The 26,271-nt window shown below is 43.7% G+C and overlaps 2 protein-coding genes across 2 annotated transcripts; one reads left to right on the top strand and one right to left on the bottom strand.

The window, feature by feature from the left end:
* Nucleotides 1-73: 73 nt before the first annotated feature.
* On the bottom strand, nucleotides 74-12,312 carry LOC116352981 (exosome complex exonuclease RRP44-like). The gene is given in 21 exon segments (XM_031813355.1): nucleotides 74-566; nucleotides 754-876; nucleotides 960-1,118; nucleotides 1,551-1,719; nucleotides 1,931-2,145; nucleotides 3,040-3,196; nucleotides 4,043-4,129; nucleotides 4,488-4,615; nucleotides 4,734-4,818; nucleotides 4,904-4,968; nucleotides 5,612-5,713; nucleotides 5,870-5,986; nucleotides 6,228-6,374; nucleotides 6,857-6,994; nucleotides 7,209-7,487; nucleotides 8,211-8,378; nucleotides 8,637-8,710; nucleotides 10,918-11,008; nucleotides 11,010-11,112; nucleotides 11,519-11,676; nucleotides 12,094-12,312. Coding segments are annotated over 21 exon segments (2,853 nt in total). The 3' UTR covers nucleotides 74-497.
* Nucleotides 12,313-20,687: 8,375 nt separating this feature from the next.
* LOC116359788 (sciellin) lies at nucleotides 20,688-25,178 on the top strand. The gene is made up of 5 exons (XM_031813371.1): nucleotides 20,688-20,817; nucleotides 22,190-22,258; nucleotides 23,663-23,768; nucleotides 24,633-24,735; nucleotides 24,855-25,178. Exons 1-5 carry the CDS (start codon nucleotides 20,789-20,791, stop codon nucleotides 24,869-24,871), a joined length of 324 nt encoding a protein of 107 aa, XP_031669231.1. The 5' UTR covers nucleotides 20,688-20,788; the 3' UTR covers nucleotides 24,872-25,178.
* The last annotated feature ends 1,093 nt before the right edge of the window (nucleotides 25,179-26,271 follow it).

Here is a 26,271-nt window from a genome sequence, read left to right on the forward strand (position 1 = left end):
CTCTTCAGTTTCCTGGCTACATGTGAATTAAAGGCACCTACTCCAATCACAAAACAGAGACTAGCCAAAGAGATGAGAAAAGGAATATTGGCTAAAACCAAGAGCTTTATTGAGAGTTGTACAAGGTAACATTCCTTCCAGAATAGACCGTACAAACCCCATGGGTCAGGACTAGAAATACAATATATCATTATGTCTTGCCACAGTATATCATCCCATTCTACAGGTTACTGGCATCCCATTAACATTTACCTGGAAAGATGACATTCTACAGGTTACTGGCATCCCATTAACATTCTATAGGTTACTGGCATCCCATTAACATTTACCTGGAAAGATGACATTCAAGGAAAAAAGCTTCTGACTAAAGGTTTTAAAATCATAAACATATTAACCACAGGATGTTCTGTGATTGTAATGTAGAAAAAAGAACGCTAAACGCTAAAATAACTCTAAACTGAGCTCGGAGAAAAGTTTCAGTCTGAGGATGGTGTTGTTCAACGGTCCAGTTTAGCTCTCTTGACCTCTGGTTCTGGTTCAGACGGTGCCACACTCACTCCAGAGATCTAGAAAACAACAATATTAGTTACATGTCCAAGCCTGAAATTAGTGATTTGACACGACAGAAGGCTATTTTACCTCGTCGGACACAAACTGTTACCTGAACATGGTTTTAGTTCATAACTTCATGGAAATTACCACTATAGGATCTCTGTAATTACAGAGAGATTCAGTTTGAAACAACAAACGTACCACAGGTTCGACCAGGGACATCCTTATCTTCTGGTGCTGGACGTTGGACGCATCCAGACTGATGGTCACTTTGACCTTGTCAAACATGTTGAAGGAGTGGCCCTCCACCGTCAGACTAGGAGCCTGCACACACACACACACAGTTACAGTTGATCCATACACACACCAAAAAAGCTTTCATTTTCTCTGACACACAGCGAGGGTACCTCTTCGTTGAAGATCAGTTTGGGGCTGGGTTTATCTTTGTTCTCAAAGAACACCGTTCCCTCCAGACCAAACTTAGGGATGAGGACGATGATGGCGTTCTTCCTCACAAACAGGATGAAGCCCTCTTCGTTCAGGATGCCTCTGCTCTTGAAGAACAGCTGGAGGAAACAACACATTATCTCGTCAAACAGATGGAAACAGGGAGAGACTGCCCGGAAATGTCCAGTAAGAAATGTTATTTTTCAATTTCCGTTGCAAAGCATTTTGCTACAGTGCACTAATGAATATGACCTAGTTGTCCTTTTGTAAAAATGGGTCCCTCGTCTTCAATGGGACTTCCTGGTTAAATAGTTGTGAGTCCAGTACCTGTGTGTGGAAGGCTAGAGGCTCTAACAGGTCAGTGTGTTGGGTGAGTCCAGTACCTGTGTGTGGAAGGCTAGAGGCTCTAACAGGTCAGTGTGTTGGGTGAGTCCAGTACCTGTGTGTGGAAGGCTAGAGGCTCTAACAGGTCAGTGTGTTGGGTGAGTCCAGTACCTGTGTGTGGAAGGCTAGAGGCTCTAACAGGTCAGTGTGTTGGGTGAGTCCAGTACCTGTGTGTGGTAGGCTACAGAGGCTCGCTGTGCGTACTGGGCCATCTTGTGTCTGTAGTTGAGGTTGTTGCAGAGGGCAGACTGCTTGTGTTTGTCCATCAGGTCTGGGTAAGTGCTGTCTGCTCCAATGGCTACAGCCAGCAGCCGATGCACGATGATGTCAGAGTATCTGTAGAGGTTACAATCACATCAGAACCAGTCAGGGTAGAGGAAGGGGGGGTGTGGACGGACCAGTCAGGAGTAGAGGAGGGGTGTGGTCCAGTCAGAGGTAGAGAGGGGGGGGGGGTGGACCAGTAGAGAGAGAGTGTGGACCTACAGATGGGTTAGGTGAAGTGTGTGTTCTCACTGTCCAATAGGTGAGGTGAAGTGTGTGTTCTCACCGTCTGATAGGTGAGGTGAAGTGTGTGTAGATGGGAGAGGCCAGTCCATAGTGGTGGAAGTCACTGTCCATCCCGGAGCAGAAGTACACAGCCTGCATCATGCAGCGTGTTGCTAGGATACGCAGCAAGGTGTTGAAGTAAGGGAAGCCGTCCACCTGGGCCGCGTCCAGAGAGTCAGCTAGAGCCTTGGCCGAGTCCGTGTGGATCACCATGTCCTGAGGGGAGGGACAACAATGTTAGGACTACGTTAGACTGATGTCAGAAACAACAACGTTAGGACTACATTAGACTGATGTCAGAAACAACAACGTGAGGACTACATTAGACTGATGTCAGAAACAACAACGTTAGGACTACATTAGACTGATGTCAGAAACAACAACGTTAGGACTACATTAGACTGATGTCAGAAACAACAACATTAGGACTACATTAGACTGATGTCAGAAACAACAACGTTAGGACTACATTAGACTGATGTCAGAAACAACAACGTTAGGACTACATTAGACTGATGTCAGAAACAACAACGTTAGGACTACATTAGACTGTCAGAAACAACAACGTGAGGACTACATTAGACTGATGTCAGAAACAACAACGTTAGGACTACATTAGACTGATGTCAGAAACAACAACATTAGGACTACATTAGACTGATGTCAGAAACAACAACGTTAGGACTATATTAGACTGTCAGAAACAACAACGTGAGGACTACATTAGACTGATGTCAGAAACAACAACGTTAGGACTACATTAGACTGAAGGTCCTACGTCTATTTCGTTGTCCTTCGACCCGGAAAGGAACAATTGTACCTGTCATTAGACTGGTTATAGATAGAAGTGTTGTCTATAGATGTACCTGTCATTAGACTGGTTATAGATAGAAGTGTTGTCTATAGATGTACCTGTCATTAGACTGGTTATAGATGTCTAGTCTGTCTGAATATGTAGATGTCATTAGACTGGTTTTAGATGTCTAGTCTGAATATATAGATGTCATTAGACTGGTTTTAGATGTTGATGTCTAGTCAGTCTGAGTATATAGATGTCATTAGACTGGTTTTAGATGTTGATGTCTAGTCAGTCTGAATACGTAGATGTACCTTAGACTTGGCAGCCTTGTTGAGGATGTCGTAGTTGGATGGAGGAGGGGCAGGGTGCTTCCTGAGAAGAGCGCACTCTGAGAACTCATCATAAATCTTCTGAGCTACTGAGATGTTGGCCAGCAACATGAACTCCTCCACCATCGAGTTGGTCTCCCTGAGGAACAATAAAGTTATTTGAATTTGAACCCACCGATACAGCGTGAACATCAAGTCTCTGAGCAGAGATCTACTGCTGGGTGTTATAACCCAGTGACAAGGTAAAACTGGAAACAGCAGGATGCTTTGACAGGCCACAAAAAGCCTGTCAATATTCAGGTGAATTCAGCTGAACTTGTTGAAGTTTAAACCACTTTAGTCAGGGTCAAAACGACAGCACAGTTTCAAGCCCCATGAATAGAACCTTATTTTAAATTCTAAATTCTAAAAGCCTTATTTTAAATTCTAAATTCTACATTCTAAAAGCCTTATTTTAAATTCTAAATTCTAAAAGCCTTATTTTAAATTCTAAATTCTAAAAGCCTTATTTTAAATTCTAAATTCTAAAAGCCTTATTTTAAATTCTAAATTCTAAAAGCCTTATTTTAAATTCTAAATTCTAAAAGCCTTATTTTAAATTCTAAATTCTACACACTAAAAGCCTTATTTTAAATTCTAAATTCTAAAAGCCTTATTTTAAATTCTAAATTCTAAAAGCCTTATTTTAAATTCTAAATTCTAAAAGCCTTATTTTAAATTCTAAATTCTACATTCTAAAAGCCTTATTTTAAATTCTACATTCTAAAAGCCTTATTTTAAATTCTACATTCTAAAAGCCTTATTTTAAATTCTATATTCTACATTCTAAAAGCCTTATTTTAAATTCTACATTCTAAAAGCCTTATTTTAAATTCTACATTCTAAAAGCCTTATTTTAAATTCTACATTCTAAAAGCCTTATTTTAAATTCTACATTCTAAAAGCCTTATTTTAAATTCTACATTCTAAAAGCCTAACAACGTACTTGAGTTCCTTGGTCTGTAGGTCTATGGGGTCGTGAGTCTCACTGTCGATGTGGAAGCGAACCTCGGGCGAGGAGAGAGTCAACGCACTGAAACACACAACGGAAAACCACCATGTTAGATTACCAACAAAGACATGTATTTATACATTCCACACAGAGTACAACATATAGATTAATGACACCAGCAACCAGATCAATAAACACAATCAATCCATCAACCAACTAATCACCTTCGGGAATACATCAATCTGCCACAGTTCTAACGATCCGTCTCTTTCAACAGTTAGGGAAATGGTTATCAACTACTGACATCACATAGTCACAAACCCTTTATCCTGTCTCTTCAGGGTCCTGGCTAGTCTGTTCAGGCCTCGTAACCTCTTACTCTTTCTCTATCCTGTCTCTTCAGGGTCCTGGCTAGTCTGTTCAGGTCTAGTAACCTCACCCTTTCTCTATCCTCCGTTTCTTCAGGATCTTGGCTAGTCTGTTCAGGCCTCGTAAGCTCTTGGTGGTGTCATCATTCATGTTGGCGTCATCAATCCTCATCTGGGCCTCGGCGTACGTCAGCGAGGCCTGGAGGAAGAATTGTCTTTCAATTCAATAAACTTTATTGATCCCTGAGGGGCATTTATTATATTGTCTCAATCACAACTGTTACATTGTCAAATGTGTGAGTTTCCTCTCCCTCTACCTTGGAGTTGATGACACTTTTAGTGAATCTGGTCTTGACTATCTCAGCCTTGTCGTTGATCTCCCATATACAAGAGAAGGCCAGCCTACAGAGAGAAGACACCATGAACATCACTAACGGTAAATAACAACAACAACATATATGATGTCTTCAGGAAGTCTTAAAGTCACCTCTCCACACTGGACCTTAGAGAACACAGGTTGGAGCTCAGCAGTTCAGGAACCATGTCGATCCTCTGTGGGAGACAGTCATCTGTGTTAGCAATACAACACTGAAGTGGAATCCTATTCCCTATATCTACCTGCACATGACCATCTGATCATTTACCACTTCAATCTGCTAAATTGTAATTATTCACCTACCTCCTCATGCCTTTTGCACACAATGTATATAGACTATTTTTTCCCCTTCTACTGTGTTATTGACTTGTTTATTGTTTACTCCATGTGTAACTCTGTGTTATTGACTTGTTTATTGTTTACTCCATGTGTAACTCTGTGTTATTGACTTGTTTATTGTTTACTCCATGTGTAACTCTGTGTTATTGACTTGTTTATTGTTTACTCCATGTGTAACTCTGTGTTATTGACTTGTTTATTGTTTACTCCATGTGTAACTCTGTGTTGTCTGTTCACACTGCTGTGCTTTATCTTGACACGGTCGCAGTTGTAAATGAGAACTTGTTCTCAACTAGCCTACCTGGTTAAATAAAGGTGAAATAAAAATATATTTCGGACTACTTTTGACCCGGGCTCTGGTAAAAAAGAAAGAAAGAAAGTAGTGCACTTATATAGTGAATAGGGTGCCGTTTAAGACGAACTAAAAGAACTAGCTAGGGGTCATCAAGGTCACTATGTGATGAAACAGATGGTCTGTACCCTTCCAGTCAGGTAGACTGTAGTTCCTCTGTTAGCAGCCTCCAGGTCCATAGCGTTGCCTGGCCGGATGAAGTGGCTCACATCAGCAATGTGGACACCAACCTTCAACCCACAAAGAAACACACACACGATGACTTCTCAACTTTCAATTCTGTTCCACCGTATTACCAATTAAAATAGATTATGTTACCTCATCCAAACATTCACCCGTCCCAATGAAATGCTGTGGTAAACTGTGTTAGTTCCTCAGTGTCCTACCTCTTGGTTTCCATTGGGCAGGTCTCTACAGTGCAGAGCATCATCTATGTCCGTACAGCCAGGAGGATCCACACTGCAGACGGTCAGGTTCCTCAGGTCCTCTCTCACAGCCATGTCCTGATAGGAGATCAAATAAGGTTTAGTGATGCATTATTACCTGTTATAAGCATGTTATGAGCCTTTATAAAGTATTATAACCACACCATAATGCAATTATACCAACAGGCTTTAAGTAGTGTTACCAAATTGTTGATTGGTATAGCTACAACAATGTAGCCACCAGCTGACAACCATTGATATATATGTCTTGACACAAAATGGCCGCCATAACAGAACCCCCCCTGTGCGGTGCAGTTACCTCCTCTGTGATGTTCCAGGGCATCTTGGGGAGGAAACTGAGGACGGCCTGTGAGAAGTCCTGGTGAGGGACATCATGCTCCAGCAGTAGCACCTCCGTCTCCGTCTCCTTGTCCCCTGCACTTCCCAGACTACGAACAAAATGGCCCTGAGAGGAGGAGAGAGGGAGAGAAGGAGAGGAGGAGAGGAGGAGAGAGGGAGAGAAGGAGAGAAGGAGAGAGGGAGAGGAGGAGAGAGGGAGAGGAGGAGAGAGGGGTGGGTGAGGAGAGAGGGAGAGGAGGAGAGAGGGGTGGGTGAGGAGGAGAGAGGGAGAGGAGGAGAGAGGGAGAGGAGGAGAGAGGGAGAGAGGGGTGGGTGAGGAGAGAGGGAGAGAGGGGTGGGTGAGGAGAGAGGGAGAGAAGGAGAAAGGAAAGGTGAGGAGAGAATGGTGTCTAGTCTCTGCTAGTTCCTCAAAGACCGAAAGAGGAGAGATGAGCCGTTATGATTGAGGTGGGTTCCAGGTCCTCTTCATTGCAGTCGAGCTGCACATCTCATGTACATCACACACTTCTCCAGGCATTGATATCCCATAATGATACGTGATCATCTGAGCAGCCCAACTGTAATCAAGAGGACCTGAGAGACACATACATTAGGGTATCTGGAGTGCTTGGGCCAGCCGTCGACGGCCACCATGATCCTCTGTCCTGCCAACGTGGCCGCCTGGCGCGTCTCTATACGGATCCTGGGGATACGGCGGTCGGCTGGGGTGAAGAGGTGACGGGTCGCCTGGGAAGGGGAGGACGGGGTATAACAGACCAGGAACAATGAGATATCTTCGTCAGCACAAAACAAGTACGACAGACGACAAAAATAATCACAAGAGAAACCAAAGCATGGTGGTATACGCATCCATATGGATAAATACTCGTGTAGGATTTCTGAAGGGTTTGATTTGATTGATGTGTTGATTGACAGAGCAGAGCGAGGTGATGCTAGTTACCTCTTTGATTTGGGACAGGAAGAGCATGCCACAGAAGGGTCTCCAGTTCCTCTTGATGATGCCCACCACCCTGCCTGTGGGCTTTCGTGACGCCGCCCCAGACGGACCACTCTTCAACTCTGCCTCCTCCTCCTCCTCTGTGACATCATCCTCCTTGGGCCCCTCGTCCTGCAGCACCACAGAGGACGGAGCCACCCATTGGTTCAGAGGCAGGATCTCCACAGCAACCAGGTCCTGATGGACAGCCCTGTTCAGGTTCTGCAGGCCTTGGATCAGAACCTGAGGGGCGGGAAGAGGAAGTGTTACCATGGTAACCAACACTGCTTCGTTTACATTTCCCACATTTCCCATCCAATCACTCCCTCATCCCCATCTCGCCGGCTGGCACTTAGAACAGCATCAAATATTCTCCACTCCCATCCAATGGTAAAGGAACAGAGGAGTTAACTAACCAGGTACATGAACAGAGGAGTTAACTAACCAGGTACATGAACAGAGGAGTTAACTAACCAGGTACATGAACAGAGGAGTTAACTAACCAGGTACATGAACAGAGGAGTTAACTAACCAGGTACATGAACAGAGGAGTTAACTAACCAGGTACATGAACAGAGGAGTTAACTAACCAGGTACATGAACAGAGGAGTTAACTAACCAGGTACATTAACAGAGGAGTTAACTAACCAGGTACATGAACAGAGGAGTTAACTAACCAGGTACATGAACAGAGGAGTTAACTAACCAGGTACATGAACAGAGGAGTTAACTAACCAGGTACATGAACAGAGGAGTTAACTAACCAGGTACATGAACAGAGGAGTTAACTAACCAGGTACATGAACAGAGGAGTTAACTAACCAGGTACATGAACAGAGGAGTTAACTAACCATGAGGAAATATTCAGCAACTGTTGGAGGACTTAAAGAATGTTCCATACTTCTATGGCAGGTTACACGGCCAGAATCCACAAATGAACATGAGCTATGCTTCAGCAGCACTCACCTCTGTACTGTCATCTCCTTCTCCGTGGACAAACACAGTAGCCTCCAGGTAGTTGTCTCTGCTAGCCCGGAATGTTCCCTGTTGGAAGGTCCCACTCTTAATCCCAGACTGGATCCTAGACAGGGGCAGGTGCTCCGGGAACAACACCTTACTGCTGGTGATCTCATTCTGGGGGAGGGAGAGAGAAATTAAAGGGATAAATTACAGGAATAACCATGAATATGCAGATCTAACTTTCTCTATGAATATGCAGATCTGCGGCCTCCCGGGTGGCGCAGTGGTTAAGGGCGCTGTACTGCAGCGCCAGCTGTGCCACCAGAGTCCCTGGGTTCGCGCCCAGGCTCTGTCGTAACCGAATAGGAATATAAAATAGCTGCTGTAGAAAGTACATATGTGTAAATGTGATATTGTGTAGATATGAGTTACCTTGTCATCGTTGGTCAAAGCCAGTCGATCCACCAGCTCAGGGTTGGCTATCAGACTCTTGACGTACTCCTCACCTGTGTGGAACAGAGGATGGATGTAGATGGCATCTTCTAGAGTAAACATGTAGTCCACATCGACTAAAGTAAACATCTACTAGAGTAAACATGTAGTCCACATCTACTAGAGTAAACATGTAGTCCACATCTTCTAGAGTAAACATGTAGTCCACATTGACTAGAGTAAACATGTAGTCCACATTGACTAGAGTAAACATGTAGTCCACATCTACTAGAGTAAACATGTAGTCCACATCTACTAGAGTAAACATGTAGTCCACATCTACTAGAGTAAACATGTAGTCGACATCTACTAGAGTAAACATGTAGTCCACATCTACTAGAGTAAACATGTAGTCGACATTCTATATACTTTCGGCCCGTCTTTGGACACTGTGCTATCTAACCTCCAAACAAGCTTCAATGCCATACAACACTCCTTTGTGGCCTCCAACTGCTCTTAAACGCTAGTAAAACCAAATGCATGCTTTTCAACCGGTCGCTGCCTGCACCTGCATGCCCGACTAGCATCACCACCCTGGATGGTTCCGACCTAGAATATGTGGACGTCTATAAGTACCTAGGTGTCTGGCTAGACTGCAAACTCTCCTTCCAGACTCATATCAAACATCTCCAATCGAAAATCAAATCAAGAGTCGGCTTTCTATTCCGTAACAAAGCCTCCTTCACTCACGCCGCCAAGCTTACCCTAGTAAAACTGACTATCCTACCGATCCTCGACTTCGGCGATGTCATCTACAAAATGGCTTCCAACACTCTACTCAGCAAACTGGATGCAGTCTATCACAGTGCCATCCGTTTTGTCACTAAAGCACCTTATACCACCCACCACTGCGACTTGTACGCTCTAGTCGGCTGGCCCTCGCTACATATTCGTCGCCAGACCCACTGGCTCCAGGTCATCTACAAGTCCATGCTAGGTAAAGCTCCGCCTTATCTCAGCTCACTGGTCACGATGGCAACACCCATCCGTAGCACGCGCTCCAGCAGGTGTATCTCACTGATCATCCCTAAAGCCAACACCTCATTTGGCCGCCTCTCGTTCCAGTACTCTGCTGCCTGTGACTGGAACGAATTGCAAAAATCACTGAAGTTGGAGACTTTTATCTCCCTCACCAACTTCAAACATCAGCTATCTGAGCAGCTAACCGATCGCTGCAGCTGTACATAGTCTATTGGTAAATAGCCCACCCTTTTCACCTACCTCATCCCCATACTGTTTTTATTTATTTACTTTTCTGCTCTTCTGCACACCAATATCTCTACCTGTACATGACCATCTGATCATTTATCACTCCAGTGTTAATCTGCAAAATTGTAATTATTTGCCTACCTCCTCATGCCTTTTGCACACATTGTATATAGACCCCCCCTTTGTTTTCTACTGTGTTATTGACTTGTTAATTGTTTACTCCATGTGTAACTCTTTGTTGTATGCTCACACTGCTATGCTTTATCTTGGCCAGGTCGCAGTTGCAAATGAGAACTTGTTCTCAACTAGCCTACCTGGTTAAATAAAGGTTAAATAAAAAATAAAAATTTTAAAAACCTAGTATTGTGACCTTGTGTTTAAGGTTAAAGACAAGAACAGCGGTCTCATCTTGGGGTACTGAGGTAAGAACAGCGGTCTCATCTTGGGGTACTGAGGTAACAGATATTGTGATATTAAAGACAACAACAGCGGTCTCATCTTGGGGTACTGAGGTAAGAACAGCAGTCTGATCTTGGGGTACTGAGGTAAGAGATATCGTGATTTTTAAAGACAAGAACAGTGGTCTCATCTTGGGGTACTGAGGTAACAGATATTGTGATATTAAAGACAAGAACAGCGGTCTCATCTTGGGGTACTGAGGTAAGAACAGCAGTCTCATCTTGGGGTACTGAGGTAACAGATATTGTGATATTAAAGACAAGAACAGCGGTCTCATCTTGGGGTACTGAGGTAAGAACAGCAGTCTCATCTTGGGGTACTGAGGTAACAGATATTGTGATATTAAAGACAAGAACAGCGGTCTCATCTTGGGGTACTGAGGTAAGAACAGCAGTCTCATCTTGGGGTACTGAGGTAACAGATATTGTGATTTTAAAGACAAGAACAGAGGTCTCATCTTGGGGTACTGAGGTAACAGATATTGTGATTTTAAAGACAAGAACAGCGGTCTCATCTTGGGGTACTGAGGTAACTGAGGTGTGTTGTTTCTTACATCTGTATGTGAGCAGGCCGAACTCCTCTGCTTTCTCCTTGTTGCCCCGGTCATTGGTCAGCAAAACAACCTTTAACCTCTTGTCCGTGGGGGGTGTTGTTCAGGTGATCGCTGTACCACTTGGTAGATATGCGGATGGCTCTGTCATTACGATCGTTGGCGCTTTCCCCCTGCTCTCTCTCTATATACGTTTCTCTGGAACAGAAGAATACAACCATACGTCGCTTTTGAAAAGCATTGATCACAAATGGATGGACAGTTAAGGAGTCAGCATGCTTCAGTTCGGCTGGCGACTAGCCTGAGCTAAATTTAGTTTTTTGCCTAGGAGATCTTAGTCACGCAATTTTTCAAAAAGTCCAAAGTCCAAAAAACAAACAAAATGTCGTTTGTCGTTTAATATACGCAAACTCTCCCAAACTATTTTGGTTGGGAAACATGCTGACTTCAGTCTTGCTCCAACTTATTTCAGTCAATTGCTACATTGGCGTCAGTGGTGGGATAACCCCAAGGGTCACTGATTCAAAACCAAGTTAGGCTGCACCCTCTTAAATCACTACAAAACAGTCAGTTATCTAAGGCAAACAGTATATCTATTTTCTACCTGTGATGTTCGTTAGTGAAAGTGTAAAAGTGTTTTTCCTTGTCGTGAAGGATGTCTTTCAACCGCTTGTAGATGGGAGCGCTCCTGTGGCGGACCTCTTGGAGTACAGTCTGCAGAATGATCACGTTCTTGATCAAGGGATCCTCCAGGATATCAATCTACAGACATTAAAAGGGATACTGACTCAGCGTGGTAGAATGTCACACCTGAAAGTTAGTCAAATTAGTGTTAGCTAGATCAGGGTTTCCTAAACTTGATCCTGCACGTTTGGGTTTTTGCCCCAGCACTACATAGCGGACTCAAATATTCAACTCATTATCAAGCTTTCATTATTTTAATCAGCTGGGTAGGGCAAAAAAACAGAACGTGCCACAGGGGGACGGGGGCAGGACCGAGTTTGCGAAACCCTGAGCTCGATAAGTGGGGTTCACACTTTCACTAGAGGCGTGTCAGACATCTAAAACTGTAGTGATGCGGTGGGAAAATCTAGCGTTAACTTTAGACATGTACTTGTTTTGTATTGATTTGTTGTCAATAATAACGTTTACGTTAGACATTATTGCACAGTAACTTACCTGGCTCAACACAATATTTGTGTCTGGGAGTAAATAGTGTGGGAAAGAACACAAGTTGCTTTCAATGTAAGTGTCTTTCTGCAACACAGTCTCTTCTTGCTTGCATTCTGTACAAACTTCACTTCCGCACCAAATATCGTCTCGCAGGTAATGCTCACGGACTATTTTCATGATCCCGCCTGATCGGGTTTTCTTTACGAAAGTTTTTGATTTCAACATTACTCCGATATATATATATTACAACAGTAATTTTGATACGTTTCTACTCATAGGTGTACATCAACAAACATTCCACCCGAGACCGATGTACACACGTGGGGGGGAGGGAAGATAAAAACATTCCCGGGGTTTCTTGTGACGGATCATATCTGATTCATATTCTATTGTGAAAGTTACCAGATACTTTGTGTGCTTTTTATACATATATCAATGAAATGTGTGTATTTTAAAAACAATTTACGGGGAATTTTATGATAGATAATTAAATATGTCATAATATAATATTTTCCAACTCTGTGTAAAACTTTTTAAGGCCATCTTCTTTTTCTTCTTCATTTGAATGGCGGTGTGCAAACCAACGTCAAGAAGCATTTCAGCTCCGTTGCGGGCTGGAGTGTGATAGACACAGTGCAAGTGCTCATCAACAACACTTGCATGCATAATCAGGGTGGATACGTCATCTAGCGACAGATAATGTAATAACTGACAATAATGGAATATCTGGTAATAATGTGATAACTTTTACATTGAACATTTTATAAATGCTGATAATGTAATACATTGCCAATAATGTGTAAGAAATATGCTGAACGCATAACGTAATAACATTTTCGAGCATAATGTAATAGTTACTACAGTTAGTTATTACATTATGTGTTGATTATGACAAAGTGTGTAACTTTTTTTTTCACGAATAGTGTAATGACTTCAATCAAAGATGACATCACTCTCTTTGTTTAATGGCATGTATATTAAGTGTCACACACTTGACAGATACTGAAAAGGCCAAGGTTGCCTCAGGTCAGTCGCAATGCCACAATACACAGGATTCAAAACAGAAACATGTAGCCATTACTACATCCCTTAATAATGGCAGCCACACATCCACGATCACCACTGTTGTTGCTTTGTAGAGCAGCTCATTGAGTTTAGTCCTGATCAATTCTTTATGATCACCACTGTTGTTGCTTTGTAGAGCAGCTCATTGAGTTTAGTCCTGATCAGTTCTTTATGATCACCACTGTTGTTGCTTTGTAGAGCAGCTCATTGAGTTTAGTCCTGATCAGTTCTTTATGATCACCACTGTTGTTGCTTTGTAGAGCAGCTCATTGAGTTTAGTCCTGATCAGTTCTTTATGATCATCCTCCAGTGGTTTTCTAGTCTCACTGATAACAGTCAACTCAGGTAACTCACCTTTCAGGTTTACATGTGTGTACTGTTCTGGCTCAGAGCATGACACACCTCCCTCCCTGACCCCTATCCTTACCCTTCAGGACAGAAAGGGTAGCGTCAGAGAGAGAGAGACAGACAGAGAGACAGAGACAGACAGAGAGACAGAGTGAGTTACAGAAAGAGAGACAGAGAGAGACAGAGAGAGAGAGAAAGAGAGAGAGAGAGAGAGAGAGAGAGAGAGAGAGAGAGAGAGAGAGAGACAGAGAGAGAGAAAATCCTCTATTCCACGACCATCAGCCACTATTGTGAACACTGGTCTTCTTCACGGTGAGTTAAACAGATACATCTATCATTTTCTATAAAGAGGGCACATCTTTGGTAGTGGTCTCTTTGGTAGTTGTCTCTTTGGTAGTGGTCTCTTTGGTAGTTGTCTCTTTGGTAGTGGTCTCTTTGGTAGTGGTCTCTTTGGTAGTGGTCTCGTATCGTTGCTGAGTTTCACTGTTTGAAATGATCCTACATGATATTGATTGAGAGATGCATCATTAAGAGCAGTTGGTAGCTGGGATTTCCATATCCCTGTGTGTTTTTCTGAGATGTTTAACTTTGTTTGTTAAGGATGGGTTATGGCATGGTCAGTGTTCTGTTACCACAGTTCTCAAAAGCTGCAAGCCACAACACTATTATGCCATAGCAACACTATTATGCCATAGCAACACTATTAAGCCCTAGCAACACCCTTTTAGCCCTAGCAAAACAATTAAGCCATAACACTATTAAGCCATAACACTATTATGCCATAGCAACACAATTAAGCCATAGCAACACTATTAAGCCATAGCAACACTATTAAGCCATGACAACACTATTAAGCCATAGCAACACTATTAAGCCATGACAACACTATTAAGCCCTGACAACACAATTAAGCCCTAATAACACCCTTTTAGCCCTAGCAACACAATTAAGCTATAGCAACACTATTAAGCCATAGCAACACTATTAAGCCATAGCAACACCATTAAGCCATGACAACACTATTAAGCCCTATAACACCCTTTTAGCCCTAGCAACACTATTAAGCCCTGACAACACTATTAAGCCCTGACAACACTAGTAAGCCCTGACAACACTAGTAAGCCCTGACAACACTAGTAAGCCCTGACAACACTAGTAAGCCCTGACTACACTATTAATCCCTGACAACACTAGTAAGCCCTGACAACACCAGTAAGCCCTAACAACACTATTAAGCCCTAACAACACTATTAAGCCCTGACAACACTATTAAGCCCTAACAACACTATTAAGCCCTGACAACACCAGTAAGCCCTAACAACACTATTAAGCCCTAACAACACTATTAAGCCCTGACAACACTATTAAGCCCTGACAACACCAGTAAGCCCTAACAACACTATTAAGCCCTAACAACACTATTAAGCCCTAACAACACTATTAAGCCCTGACAACACCAGTAAGCCCTAACAACACTATTAAGCCCTAACAACACTATTAAGCCCTGACAACACTATTAATCCCTGACAACACTATTAAGCCCTGACAACACTATTAAGCCATAGCAACACTATTAAGCCATAACAACACTATTAATCGTTAACAACACTATTAAGCCCTAATAACACCCTTTTAGCCCTAGCAACACTATTAAGCCATAGCAACACTATTAAGCCATAACAACACTATTAAGCCCTGACAACACTATTAAGCCATAACAACACTATTAAGCCATAACAACACTATTAAGCCACAACAACACTATTAAGCCATAGCAACACTATTAAGCCATAACAACACTATTAAGCCATAACAACACTATTAATCCCTGACAACACTATTAAGCCCTGACAACACTATTAAGCCATAGCAACACTATTAAGCCATAACAACACTATTAATCGTTAACAACACTATTAAGCCCTAATAACACCCTTTTAGCCCTAGCAACACTATTAAGCCATAGCAACACTATTAAGCCATAACAACACTATTAAGCCACAACAACACTATTAAGCCCTAACAACACTATTAAGCCATAACAACACTATTAAGCCATAGCAACACTATGAAGCCCTGACAACACTATTAAGCCATAGCAACACTATTAAGCCATAGCAACACTATTAAGCCATAACACTATTAAGCCATAGCAACACTATTAAGCCATAACAACACTATTAAGCCATAACAACACTATTAATCCATGAGAACACTATTAAGCCCTGACAACACTATTAAGCCATAACAACACTATTAATCCATGAGAACACTATTAAGCCCTGACAACACTATTAAGCCACAACAACACTATTAAGCCATAGCAACACTATTAATCCATGACAACACTATTAAGCCACAACAACACTATTAATCCATGACAACACTATTAATCCATGACAACACTATTTAGCCACAACAACACTATTAAGCCACAACAACACTATTAAGCCATAGCAACACTATTAAGCCATAACAACACTATTAAGCCATAGCAACACTATTAAGCCCTGACAACACTATTAAGCCATAGCAACACTATTAAGCCACAGTGAAACAAAGTCTGCTGTTCTCAACCATTTAAGTTTGTGATTGTTCAATCATTGTGATTGTGTTGAACATTATTGCGTAATCAAACATACCATCTAGCATGCCATTCTTAACCACATCAGGAAGTGTTTGTCATAAAACAGATCCATCCACATTCAGGTATGTCCTCAGGACAGGTCATTGGAATGTTGAAACGTAGCAGGTGACCCAGGTTGTGAGTGTTCATCACACCAATATCTCTGTTACATTTCATGTTTCTTCTAGCACAGACTGGAACATCCTCGCCTGCTTTCTGCGATGTCTGTTTTCAGTCAGAAGTCGAAGCCTGTCAGATGGAGTCAGGAGATGAGTGCCAGTCAGAACATCGTTGACAGCAGCAGGAAGAAGACCAGTCTGCTGAAAGACAACTGCTGGATCAGACGCAGCATGGAGGAGGAGGAGGGGCTAGTGGAGTAAGTGGGACACACACACACACACACTGTGTGGAGAGGTTCTGAGCTGTCTCAAATCTACTGACACTGTCACCATGGTTAGAAGTTTACCAATGTCAAACATCTAAATGATTTGACAATATCAAATTTGGTAGAATTCTCTCTCTCTCTAACATCCATCTCCCTCTGTCTGTTTAATGCTAACCACAGCCTGCAGTCGGAGCTGTGCCAGCCCGTCCCTGCCAGCCCGTCCCTGCCAGCCTGTCCCTGCCAGCCCGTCCCTGCCAGCCCCAGCACCCCAGTCAACCATCTGACCAAGAGGTACATTTGCATTGTGTTTATCTTAGCAGCGTTCCTGCCTAGAAGGCAAGCATCCCGGAGTCGCCTCTTCACTGTTGACGTTGAGACTGGTGTTTTGCGGGTACTATTTAATGAAGCTGCCAGTTGAGGACTTGTGAGGTGTCCGTTTCTCAAACTAGACCCTCTAATGTACTTGTCCTCTTGCTCAGTTGGGAGTGGGAGGCCCCGGTGCACAACGGCAGTTTGCGTCTTTCTTTGAAGGGAGTAGTACACAGCATTGTACGCGATCTTCAGTTCCTTGGCAATTTCTCGCATTGAATAGCCTTAATTTCTCAGAACAAGAATAGACTGATGAGTTTCAGAAGAAAGTTCTTTGTTTCTGGCCATTTTGAGCCTGTAATCGAACCCACAAATGCTGACGCTCCAGATACTCAACTAGTTTCAAGAAGGTCAGTTTTATTGCATCTTTAATCAGAACAACAGTTTTCAGCTGTGCTAACATAATTGCAAAAGGGTTTTCTAATGATCAATTAGCCTTTTAAAATGATAAACTTGGATGAGCAAACACAACGTGCCCTTGGAACACAGGAGTTGTCACAGCTTCCGCTCGGCATCGGGTCCTCTCCTATGTACGGGCGGCGCTCTGCGTCGGGTCCTCTCCTATGTACGGACGGCGCTCGGCGTCGTGTCCTCTCCTATGTACGGGCGGTGCTCGGCGTCGGGTCCTCTCCTATGTACGGGCGGCACTCGGCGTCGGGTCCTCTCCTATGTACGGACGGCGCTCGGCGTCGGGTCCTCTCCTATGTACGGACGGCGCTCGGCGTCGGGTCCTCTCCTATGTACGGGCGGCGCTCGGCGTCGGGTCCTCTCCTATGTACGGGCGGTGCTCGGCGTCGGGTCCTCTCCTATGTACGGACGGCGCTCGGCGTCGGGTCCTCTCCTATGTACGGACGGCGCTCGGCGTCGCCGGTCTTCTAGCCATCATCGATCCACTTTTCATTTTCCATGTGTTTCGTCATGTTTTTCCTCACACCTGGTTTCAATCCCCTCAATCACTTGTTGTGTATTTAACCCTCTGTTCCCCCCATGTCTTTGTGTGGGATTGTTTATTGTAAGTGCTTGTGCACGTGTTGTTTGGTGCGCGAGGGGTTTTTGTACCCAATTATTCTTGTTATTTTTATGCCGTGGGTTTTGCTATTAAACTGCTCCGGCTATAGTTCTGCTCTCCTCTGTCTGACTTCCCTGCCACCAATTACACACCCTGTAACGGCGTTCTTCGTTTGTCGAAAGAGAGTCGGACCGAAATGCAGCGTGGTAATCATGATCTTTAATAAAGAAAATGGCGATACATGAAATAACTAAATAAATACGAAAACAACAAACGGAACGTGAAACCTATAACAGCCTATCTGGTGAACACTACACAGAGACAGGAACAATCACCCACGAAATACAAAGTGAAACTCAGGCTACCTAAATACGGTTCCCAATCAGAGGCAACGAGAATCACCTGACAGCTGATTGAGAACCGCCTCAGGCAGCCAAGCCTATACAACACCCCTAATCAGCCGCGATCCCAAATACAACAAACCAACCCCAATACGAAATACAACACGTAAACCCCTGTCACACCCTGGCCTGACCAAATATATAACGAAAACACAAAACACTAAGACCAAGGCGTGACACACCCCTTACTGGAGTGGTGCTGATAGTGGGCCTCTGTAGCCTATGTAGATATTCCATTTAAAAAATCTGTCTTTTGCACCTACAACATTAACAATGTCTACACTGTATTTCTGATTAATTTGATGTTATTTTAAATGGACAAAAAAAATTGCTTTTCTCTAACTAGATATCTACTATCTGGTAGTCACAGTGTTTTCTCTAACTAGATATCTACTATCTGATAGTCACCGTGTTTTCTCTAACTAGATATCTACTATCTGATAGTCACAGTGTTTTCTCTACCTAGATATCTACTATCTGGTAGTCACAGTGTTTTCTCTAACTAGATATCTACTATCTGATAGTCACCGTGTTTTCTCTAACTAGATATCTACTATCTGATAGTCACAGTGTTTTCCTTAAACTGATAGTCACTCTCTACCTGTATCTTCATCATATTTAGTCATTCTCACACAGGTGTGTCTCTTTACCTCACAAATGTATTTGTGTTTTTCGTTTGTTTCGTTTTACCTCAGCCCTCCACTTCCTCCGAAGACCAAGACTGTGTCCTTCGTTTTAAGGTAGAGGTCAAAATTCGAACTCAGGGGACTAAAATTGTACCAAACTCAGAAAAAAACTGTCAGACACTCCTAATAGTGTACTCAACCGTGACTGTCTTCCCTCTCCTCCCAGCACCACCTCAAAGAGCATGAAAGATCCCAAGACAGCCATGAGTCCTGGGAGCACCTCCCCAAAGTCCCTAAACTCCCCAAAGTACCTAAACTCCCCAAAGTCCCCAAAGTCCCTAAACTCCCCAGAGTCCCTAAACTCCCCAAAGTCCCTAAACTCCCCAAAGTCCCTAAACTCCCCAAAGTCCCCAAAGTCCCCAAAGTCCCGAAACTCCCCAAAGTCCCTAAACTCCCCAAAGTCCCTAAACTCCCCAAAGTCCCTAAACTCCCCAAAGTCCCTAAACTCCCCAAAGTCCCTAAATTCCCCAAAGTCCCTAAACTCCCCAAAGTCCCTAAACTCCCCCACGTAAGTCAGACACATAGAACAAGGGACTTTACATGAGTTTAAAGTTTGATTGTGTTTGTGAGCTTTTATTTAATGCTGTTTTACAGTAACTGACTAAAACTCTTTGTTTTATTTCCGTGTGGTTTTGTAGAAGCTCATCGCTGAAGAGCCCATCCATCTCATCGCTGAAGAGCCCATCCATCTCATCGCTGAAGAGCCCATCCATCTCATCGCTGAAGAGCCCATCCATCTCATCGCTGAAGAGCCCATCCATCTCATCGCTGAAGAGCCCATCCATCTCATCGCTGAAGAGCCCATCCATCTCATCGCTGAAGAGCCCATCCATCTCATCGCTGAAGAGCCCATCCATGTCCCTCTTTACTGCAAGGGTCTTTTCCTCCCCCAAAAAACTATTCTACTCCCCACTAAGCCCTCCAGAGGTACTCCCCCACGCCATTACCCACATCACTGATGAAGAGCCCCCGGCAGTCCCAACAACTCTACCACCACCACCAACAACAACTCTACCACCACCACCTCCTCCAACAACTCTACCACCACCACCTCCTCCAACAACTCTACCACCACCACCTCCTCCAACAACTCTACCACCACCACCTTCTCCAACAACTCTACCACCACCACCACCAACAACTCCCCCACCACCACCACCACCTCCTCCAACAACTCTACCACCACCACCTTCTCCAACAACTCTACCACCACCACCTTCTCCAACAACTCTACCACCACCACCTTCTCCAACAACTCTACCACCACCACCTTCTCCAACAACTCTACCACCACCACCTTCTCCAACAACTCTACCACCACCACCTTCTCCAACAACTCTACCACCACCTCCTCCAACAACTCTACCACCACCACCTCCTCCAACAACTCTACCACCACCACCTCCTCCAACAACTCTACCACCACCACCTTCTCCAACAACTCTACCACCACCACCAACAACTCCCCCACCACCACCACCACCTCCTCCAACAACTCTACCACCACCACCTTCTCCAACAACTCTACCACCACCACCTTCTCCAACAACTCTACCACCACCACCTTCTCCAACAACTCTACCACCACCACCTTCTCCAACAACTCTACCACCACCTCCTCCAACAACTCTACCACCACCACCTCCTCCAACAACTCTACCACCACCACCTTCTCCAACAACTCCACCACCTTCTCCAACAACTCCACCACCACCTCCAACAACTCCACCACCACCTCCAACAACTCCACCACCTCCTCCAACAACTCCACCACCTCCTCCAACAACTCCACCACCTCCACCACCACCTCCAATGCCCCAAGTTGTAATCAGTGAGATCAGGTACTTCTGACATAATGAACATTGATGATTGACAGTATGCATTTAAAGTCATGACAACAATGAACAGTTATTTTATTGTGTTACTGTTTCCTTTGTTATGTTCTTACTTTTTAACTCTGCACTGTGATTATTATTTGATCCTGCTGGTCATCTATGAACGTTTGAACATCTTGGAGAACGATCTGGACTTAATGGCCATGTACTCTTATCTCCACCCAGCACAGCTGGAATTTTCTCAATGTATGATATGTTACGAATTCCAATTTGTGGTGGCTAACGTTGGCTAAGTGGCTAAAGCTAATGTTAGCTAGGTGGGTAACATTAGCTAGGCTAGGGGTTAGGGTTAAGATTAGTAGTTAAATTAAAGGGTAGTTGCAATGTTGCTAATTGGCTAAAATGCTAAGGTTAAAGTTGTCCATGATGAGATTCAAACACGCAACATTTGGGGTTTTGCCTTAATAACCTTCTGTCTTATGTAACCATACCCAAGGTAACATATCATACTGATTAGAGTCCTGGAATTACTTTTACTATGTTACGTCTAGTCTATGAGACCAGGCTCTCACAAGGGGGAAGATTTGTTTTTGGAATTCTCAAAATATTTCCAAAGCGATTCATTTCCATGTTGGCTCTATGCCAGGAGATGTTGTTCTCCGGATTTCAAACTCTCCAAAAAAGTGTTTAAAATTCTAAAATAATAATGAATATATAATGAATTCTAAAATAATAATGAATTCTACAATAATAATTAATATAGAATGAATTCTACAATAATAATGAATATAGAATGAATTCTACAATAATAATGAATATATAATGAATTCTACAATAATAATGAATATATAATGAATTCTAAAATAATAATGAATTCTACAATAATAATGAATATATAATGAATTCTACAATAATAATGAATATATAATGAATTCTACAATAATAATGAATATATAATGAATTCTACAATAATAATGAATATATAATGAATTCTACAATAATAATTAATATATGATGAATTCTAAAATAATAATGAATATATAATGAATTCTACAATAATAATGAATATATGATGAATTCTAAAATAATAATGAATATATAATGAATTCTACAATAATAATGAATATATGATGAATTCTACAATAATAATGAATATAGAATGAATTCTACAATAATAATGAATATGAACTAAAAAAGGGTTTAATGTATCTTCTTGCCCTCTATGACTTTAAATAACTTTTATCTCAAAACTGTGATTCCGATAAAATGTGTCCGGAGATTTGGTCAACTGTCAGATTTGTCTAAAATCCTAAATGAATCAGGACTGAGCAGGGTCAGCGACACCATAACGACCCTTCTTCATTCTCTCCTCTCTCAGTTTAGAGACCAGACTCCCTGACCAGCCCTCTCTGACTCCAACCCAGACTCTACTCTCCATACCGAACAGGTTAGTCCTGCCTTTAACCCAGACTCTCCTCTCCATACCGAACAGGTCAGTCCTGCCTCCAACCCAGACTCTCCTCTCCATACCGAACAGGTCAGTCCTGACTCCAACCCAGACTCTACTCTCCATATCTAACAGGTCAGTCCTGACTCCAACCCAGACTCTACTCTCCATACCGAACAGGTCAGTCCTGACTCCAACCCAGACTCTCCATACCTAACAGGTCAGTCCTGCCTCCAACCCAGACTCTCCTCTCCATAACGAAGAGGTCAGTCCTGACTCCAACCCAGACTCTCCTCTCCATACCGAACAGGTTAGTCCTGCCTCCAACCCAGACTCTACTCTCCATACCGAACAGGTCAGTCCTGCCTCCAACCCAGACTCTCCTCTCCATACCGAACAGGTCAGTCCTGACTCCAACCCAGACTCTACTCTCCATATCTAACAGGTCAGTCCTGACTCCAACCCAGACTCTCCATACCTAACAGGTCAGTCCTGACTCCAACCCAGACTCTCCTCTCCATACCCAACAGGTCAGTCCTGGCTCCAACCCAGACTCTACTCTCCATACCGAACAGGTTAGTCCTGCCTCCAAACCAGACTCTACTCTCCATACCTAACAGGCCAGTCCTGACTCCAACCCAGACTCTACTCTCCATACCGAACAGGTTAGTCCTGCCTCCAACCCAGACTCTACTCTCCATACCGAACAGGTTAGTCCTGCCTCCAAACCAGACTCTACTCTCCATACCTAACAGGTCAGTCCTGACTCCAACCCAGACTCTACTCTCCATACCGAACAGGTCAGTCCTGACTCCAACCCAGACTCTCCATACCTAACAGGTCAGTCCTGACTCTAACCCAGACTCTCCTCTAGTCCATACCTAACAGGTCATCCCTGACTCCAACCCAGACTCTCTTCTCTATACCCTCCCTGCCTCCAAACCAGACTCTACTCTCCATACCCAACAGGTCAGTCCTGACTCCAACCCAGACTCTCCTCTAGTCCATACCTAACAGGTCATCCCTGACTCCAACCCAGACTCTCTTCTCTATACCCTCCCTGCCTCCAAACCAGACTCTACTCTCCATACCCAACAGGTCAGTCCTGACTCCAACCCAGACTCTCCTCTAGTCCATACCTAACAGGTCAGTCCTGACTCCAACCCAGACTCTCCTCTAGTCCATACCCAACATGTCAGCCATGTGTTTTGTGTTCATGTAGCAAATACATTTTCTGTCTGAAGTTAAAATAAATGTTAAGATTATAATGTGTAAATGAACACGGTATCAGGACTGTGTTTGTCTTATCGTCCTTGAACATCACAGGTGCTGACTCTGCACTCAGCAAAGCTGTCACTATGTGTTCTCTCTATCCCCAACTCACTACTGCCCTCTGCTGTACAGGAGTGTGACCAAGGGCCTGTGTTCGTACTGCTGTACACCGATGGTGGCTGGAGCCAACATGATCCTGGAGGATCTACAGATCTACAGCCACTCATCCTGCTTCAAGGTAAAGCAACACACCCGTCTATTCAACATATATCTATGTGTGTCCCAATTGCCTCTCCTAAGCTCTTTAAAAACTGCACTACTTCAGACCAGGCCCAATGGATCCTATAGGCTCTGGTCAAAAGTAGTGCACTATATAGGGAATAGTGTGGCATTTTCACACACGTACAGTACGTCTCACACGTCTATCTATTCAACACACATCTACAGGAAGTCACACATCTTCCACATAGTTGTGCTGTAGTGATAACTGGATATGCCCTCTAGACTGCACACATGTGTATCATGTGTGCAGTCAGGCAGGCAGGCAGTCAGTCAATCAGTTGGCAGTCAGTCAGTCAGTTGGCAGTCAGTCAGTCAGTCAGTTGGCAGTCAGTCAGTCAGTCAATCAGTTGGCAGTCAGTCAGTCAATCAGTTGGCAGTCAGTCAGTCAATCAGTTGGCAGTCAGTCAGTCAGTCAGTCAGTCAATCAGTTTTATTTTACCTTTATTTAACCAGGCAAGTCAGTTAAGAACAAATTCTTATTTTCAATGATGGCCTAGGAACAGTGGGTTAACTGCCTGTTCAGGGGCAGAACGACAGATTTGTACCTTGTCAGCTCGGGAGTTTGACCTTGCAACCTTCCGGTTACTAGTCCAACGCGGTAACCACTAGGCTACCCTGCCGTTGGCAGTCAGTCAGTAGGCAGTCAGTCAGGCAATCAGTAGGCAGTCAGTCAATCAGTAAGCAGTCAGTCAGGCAGTCAATCAGTAGTCAGTCAGTCAATCAGTAGGCGGTCAGTCAATCAGTAGGCAGTTATTCATGTGATTCTAATAATCTGTCTCTGAACCCAAACTGTATGTAACCATCTTCCTCTCCTCGGCAGTGTGAGGTGTGCCATTGTCCTCTAGGAGACCTCCATGTAGGAGACAGTATGTGGCTCCACAGAGGGACAGTCCACTGTGAAGGCTGCTTCAGCACAGCCAGAGGTGTGTGTGTGTGTGTGTGTGTGTGTGTGTGTGTGTGTGTGTGTGTGTGTGTGTGTCCACAAATCCGTCATGCTATGCTGGCTTGGCTCTAATCCAGTCCTGTACGGGTTTCTTTACAGAGAAGTATCTCCTCTAGGGAAGGATGACAGAACGCTCACGTCTCCACGGTAACACAGACAGAACAAAGAGACACCGCTTTAGAAGTCAGAAAAGGACACATTGCTTTTCCATGGGTGGATCTGGCGGTTGACGCAACAGTAAATGACATTTTATAATGTCATCTGGATCTATAATCTTCACAACATCTCTTGCAAATGATTGTCACATATAGAATCAGATCCAATGACCTGGATGGATTCTTTATGTACTTCTCTATGTATCTATTTTCATGTAATATGACGATTTGTTCAATCACATTACAATATAACCACCAACTGATGTCAGCATGTCGTCATGTTTATTCAAATGGACATCTTCACGTGTTGTACATTCCACCTACATTGATTTACAAAGCAACAAACTACTATATATACAGTATATACACATACCAGTATCTATATATTTATAAAATACATCAGGAGAGAGACAGAGAGATAGAGCTAGAGAGGAAGAGAGCTAGAGGGAGAGAGAGAGCCAGAGAGGGAGAGAGAGAGAGCCAGAGAGGGAGAGAGAGAGAGCCAGAGAGGGAGAGAGAGAGAGAGAGAGAGCCAGAGAGGGAGAGAGAGAGAGCCAGAGAGGGAGAGAGAGAGAGAGAGAGAGCCAGAGAGCTAGAGGGAGAGAGCCAGAGAGGAAGAGAGCTAGAGGGAGAGAGAGAGCCAGAGAGGGAGAGAGAGAGAGCCAGAGAGGGAGAGAGAGAGAGAGCCAGAGAGCTAGAGGGAGAGAGCCAGAGAGGAGGTTTGTTTAAGGTCATGTTTAGACACATGATGTGTTATTGGTGCCAGGGGAGAAGGCAGAAGACAGTAAGTACTTGTTTGTGCAGAGTAAACCACTGCATCCCAAATGGCACCCTATTCCCTATATAGTGCACTACTTCAGACCAGGGCAAATGGCACCCCATTCCCTATATAGTGCACTACTTTAGACCAGGGCAAATGACTCCCTATATAGTGCACTACTTTTGACCAGGGCAAATGACACCCCATTCCCTATATAGTGCACTACTTTAGACCAGGGCAAATGGCACCCCATTTCCTATATAGTGCACTACTTCAGACCAGGGCAAATGGCACCCCATTCCCTATATAGTGCACTACTTCAGACCAGGGCCCCATTCCCTATATAGTGCACTACTTTAGACCAGGGCAAATGGCACCCCATTCCCTATATAGTGCACTACTTCAGACCAGGGCAAATGGCACCCTATTCCCTATATAGTGCACTACTTTAGACCTGAGCCCATGTGTATAGCGTCGACAGCCCAGGCACTAACAGAAGGAAGCCTGGAACCAAAGTTAAAGATGTTATTCAACATGTAACAAAAAATGTTAATCTTGAAATCAGACGTCACTGAAATGATCTGAGAAGTGATGGGAAAGA

Source organism: Oncorhynchus kisutch, unplaced genomic scaffold (genome assembly GCF_002021735.2).
Source record: "Oncorhynchus kisutch isolate 150728-3 unplaced genomic scaffold, Okis_V2 Okis05a-Okis16b_hom, whole genome shotgun sequence".
In the NCBI taxonomy this organism is placed as follows: domain Eukaryota; kingdom Metazoa; phylum Chordata; class Actinopteri; order Salmoniformes; family Salmonidae; genus Oncorhynchus; species Oncorhynchus kisutch.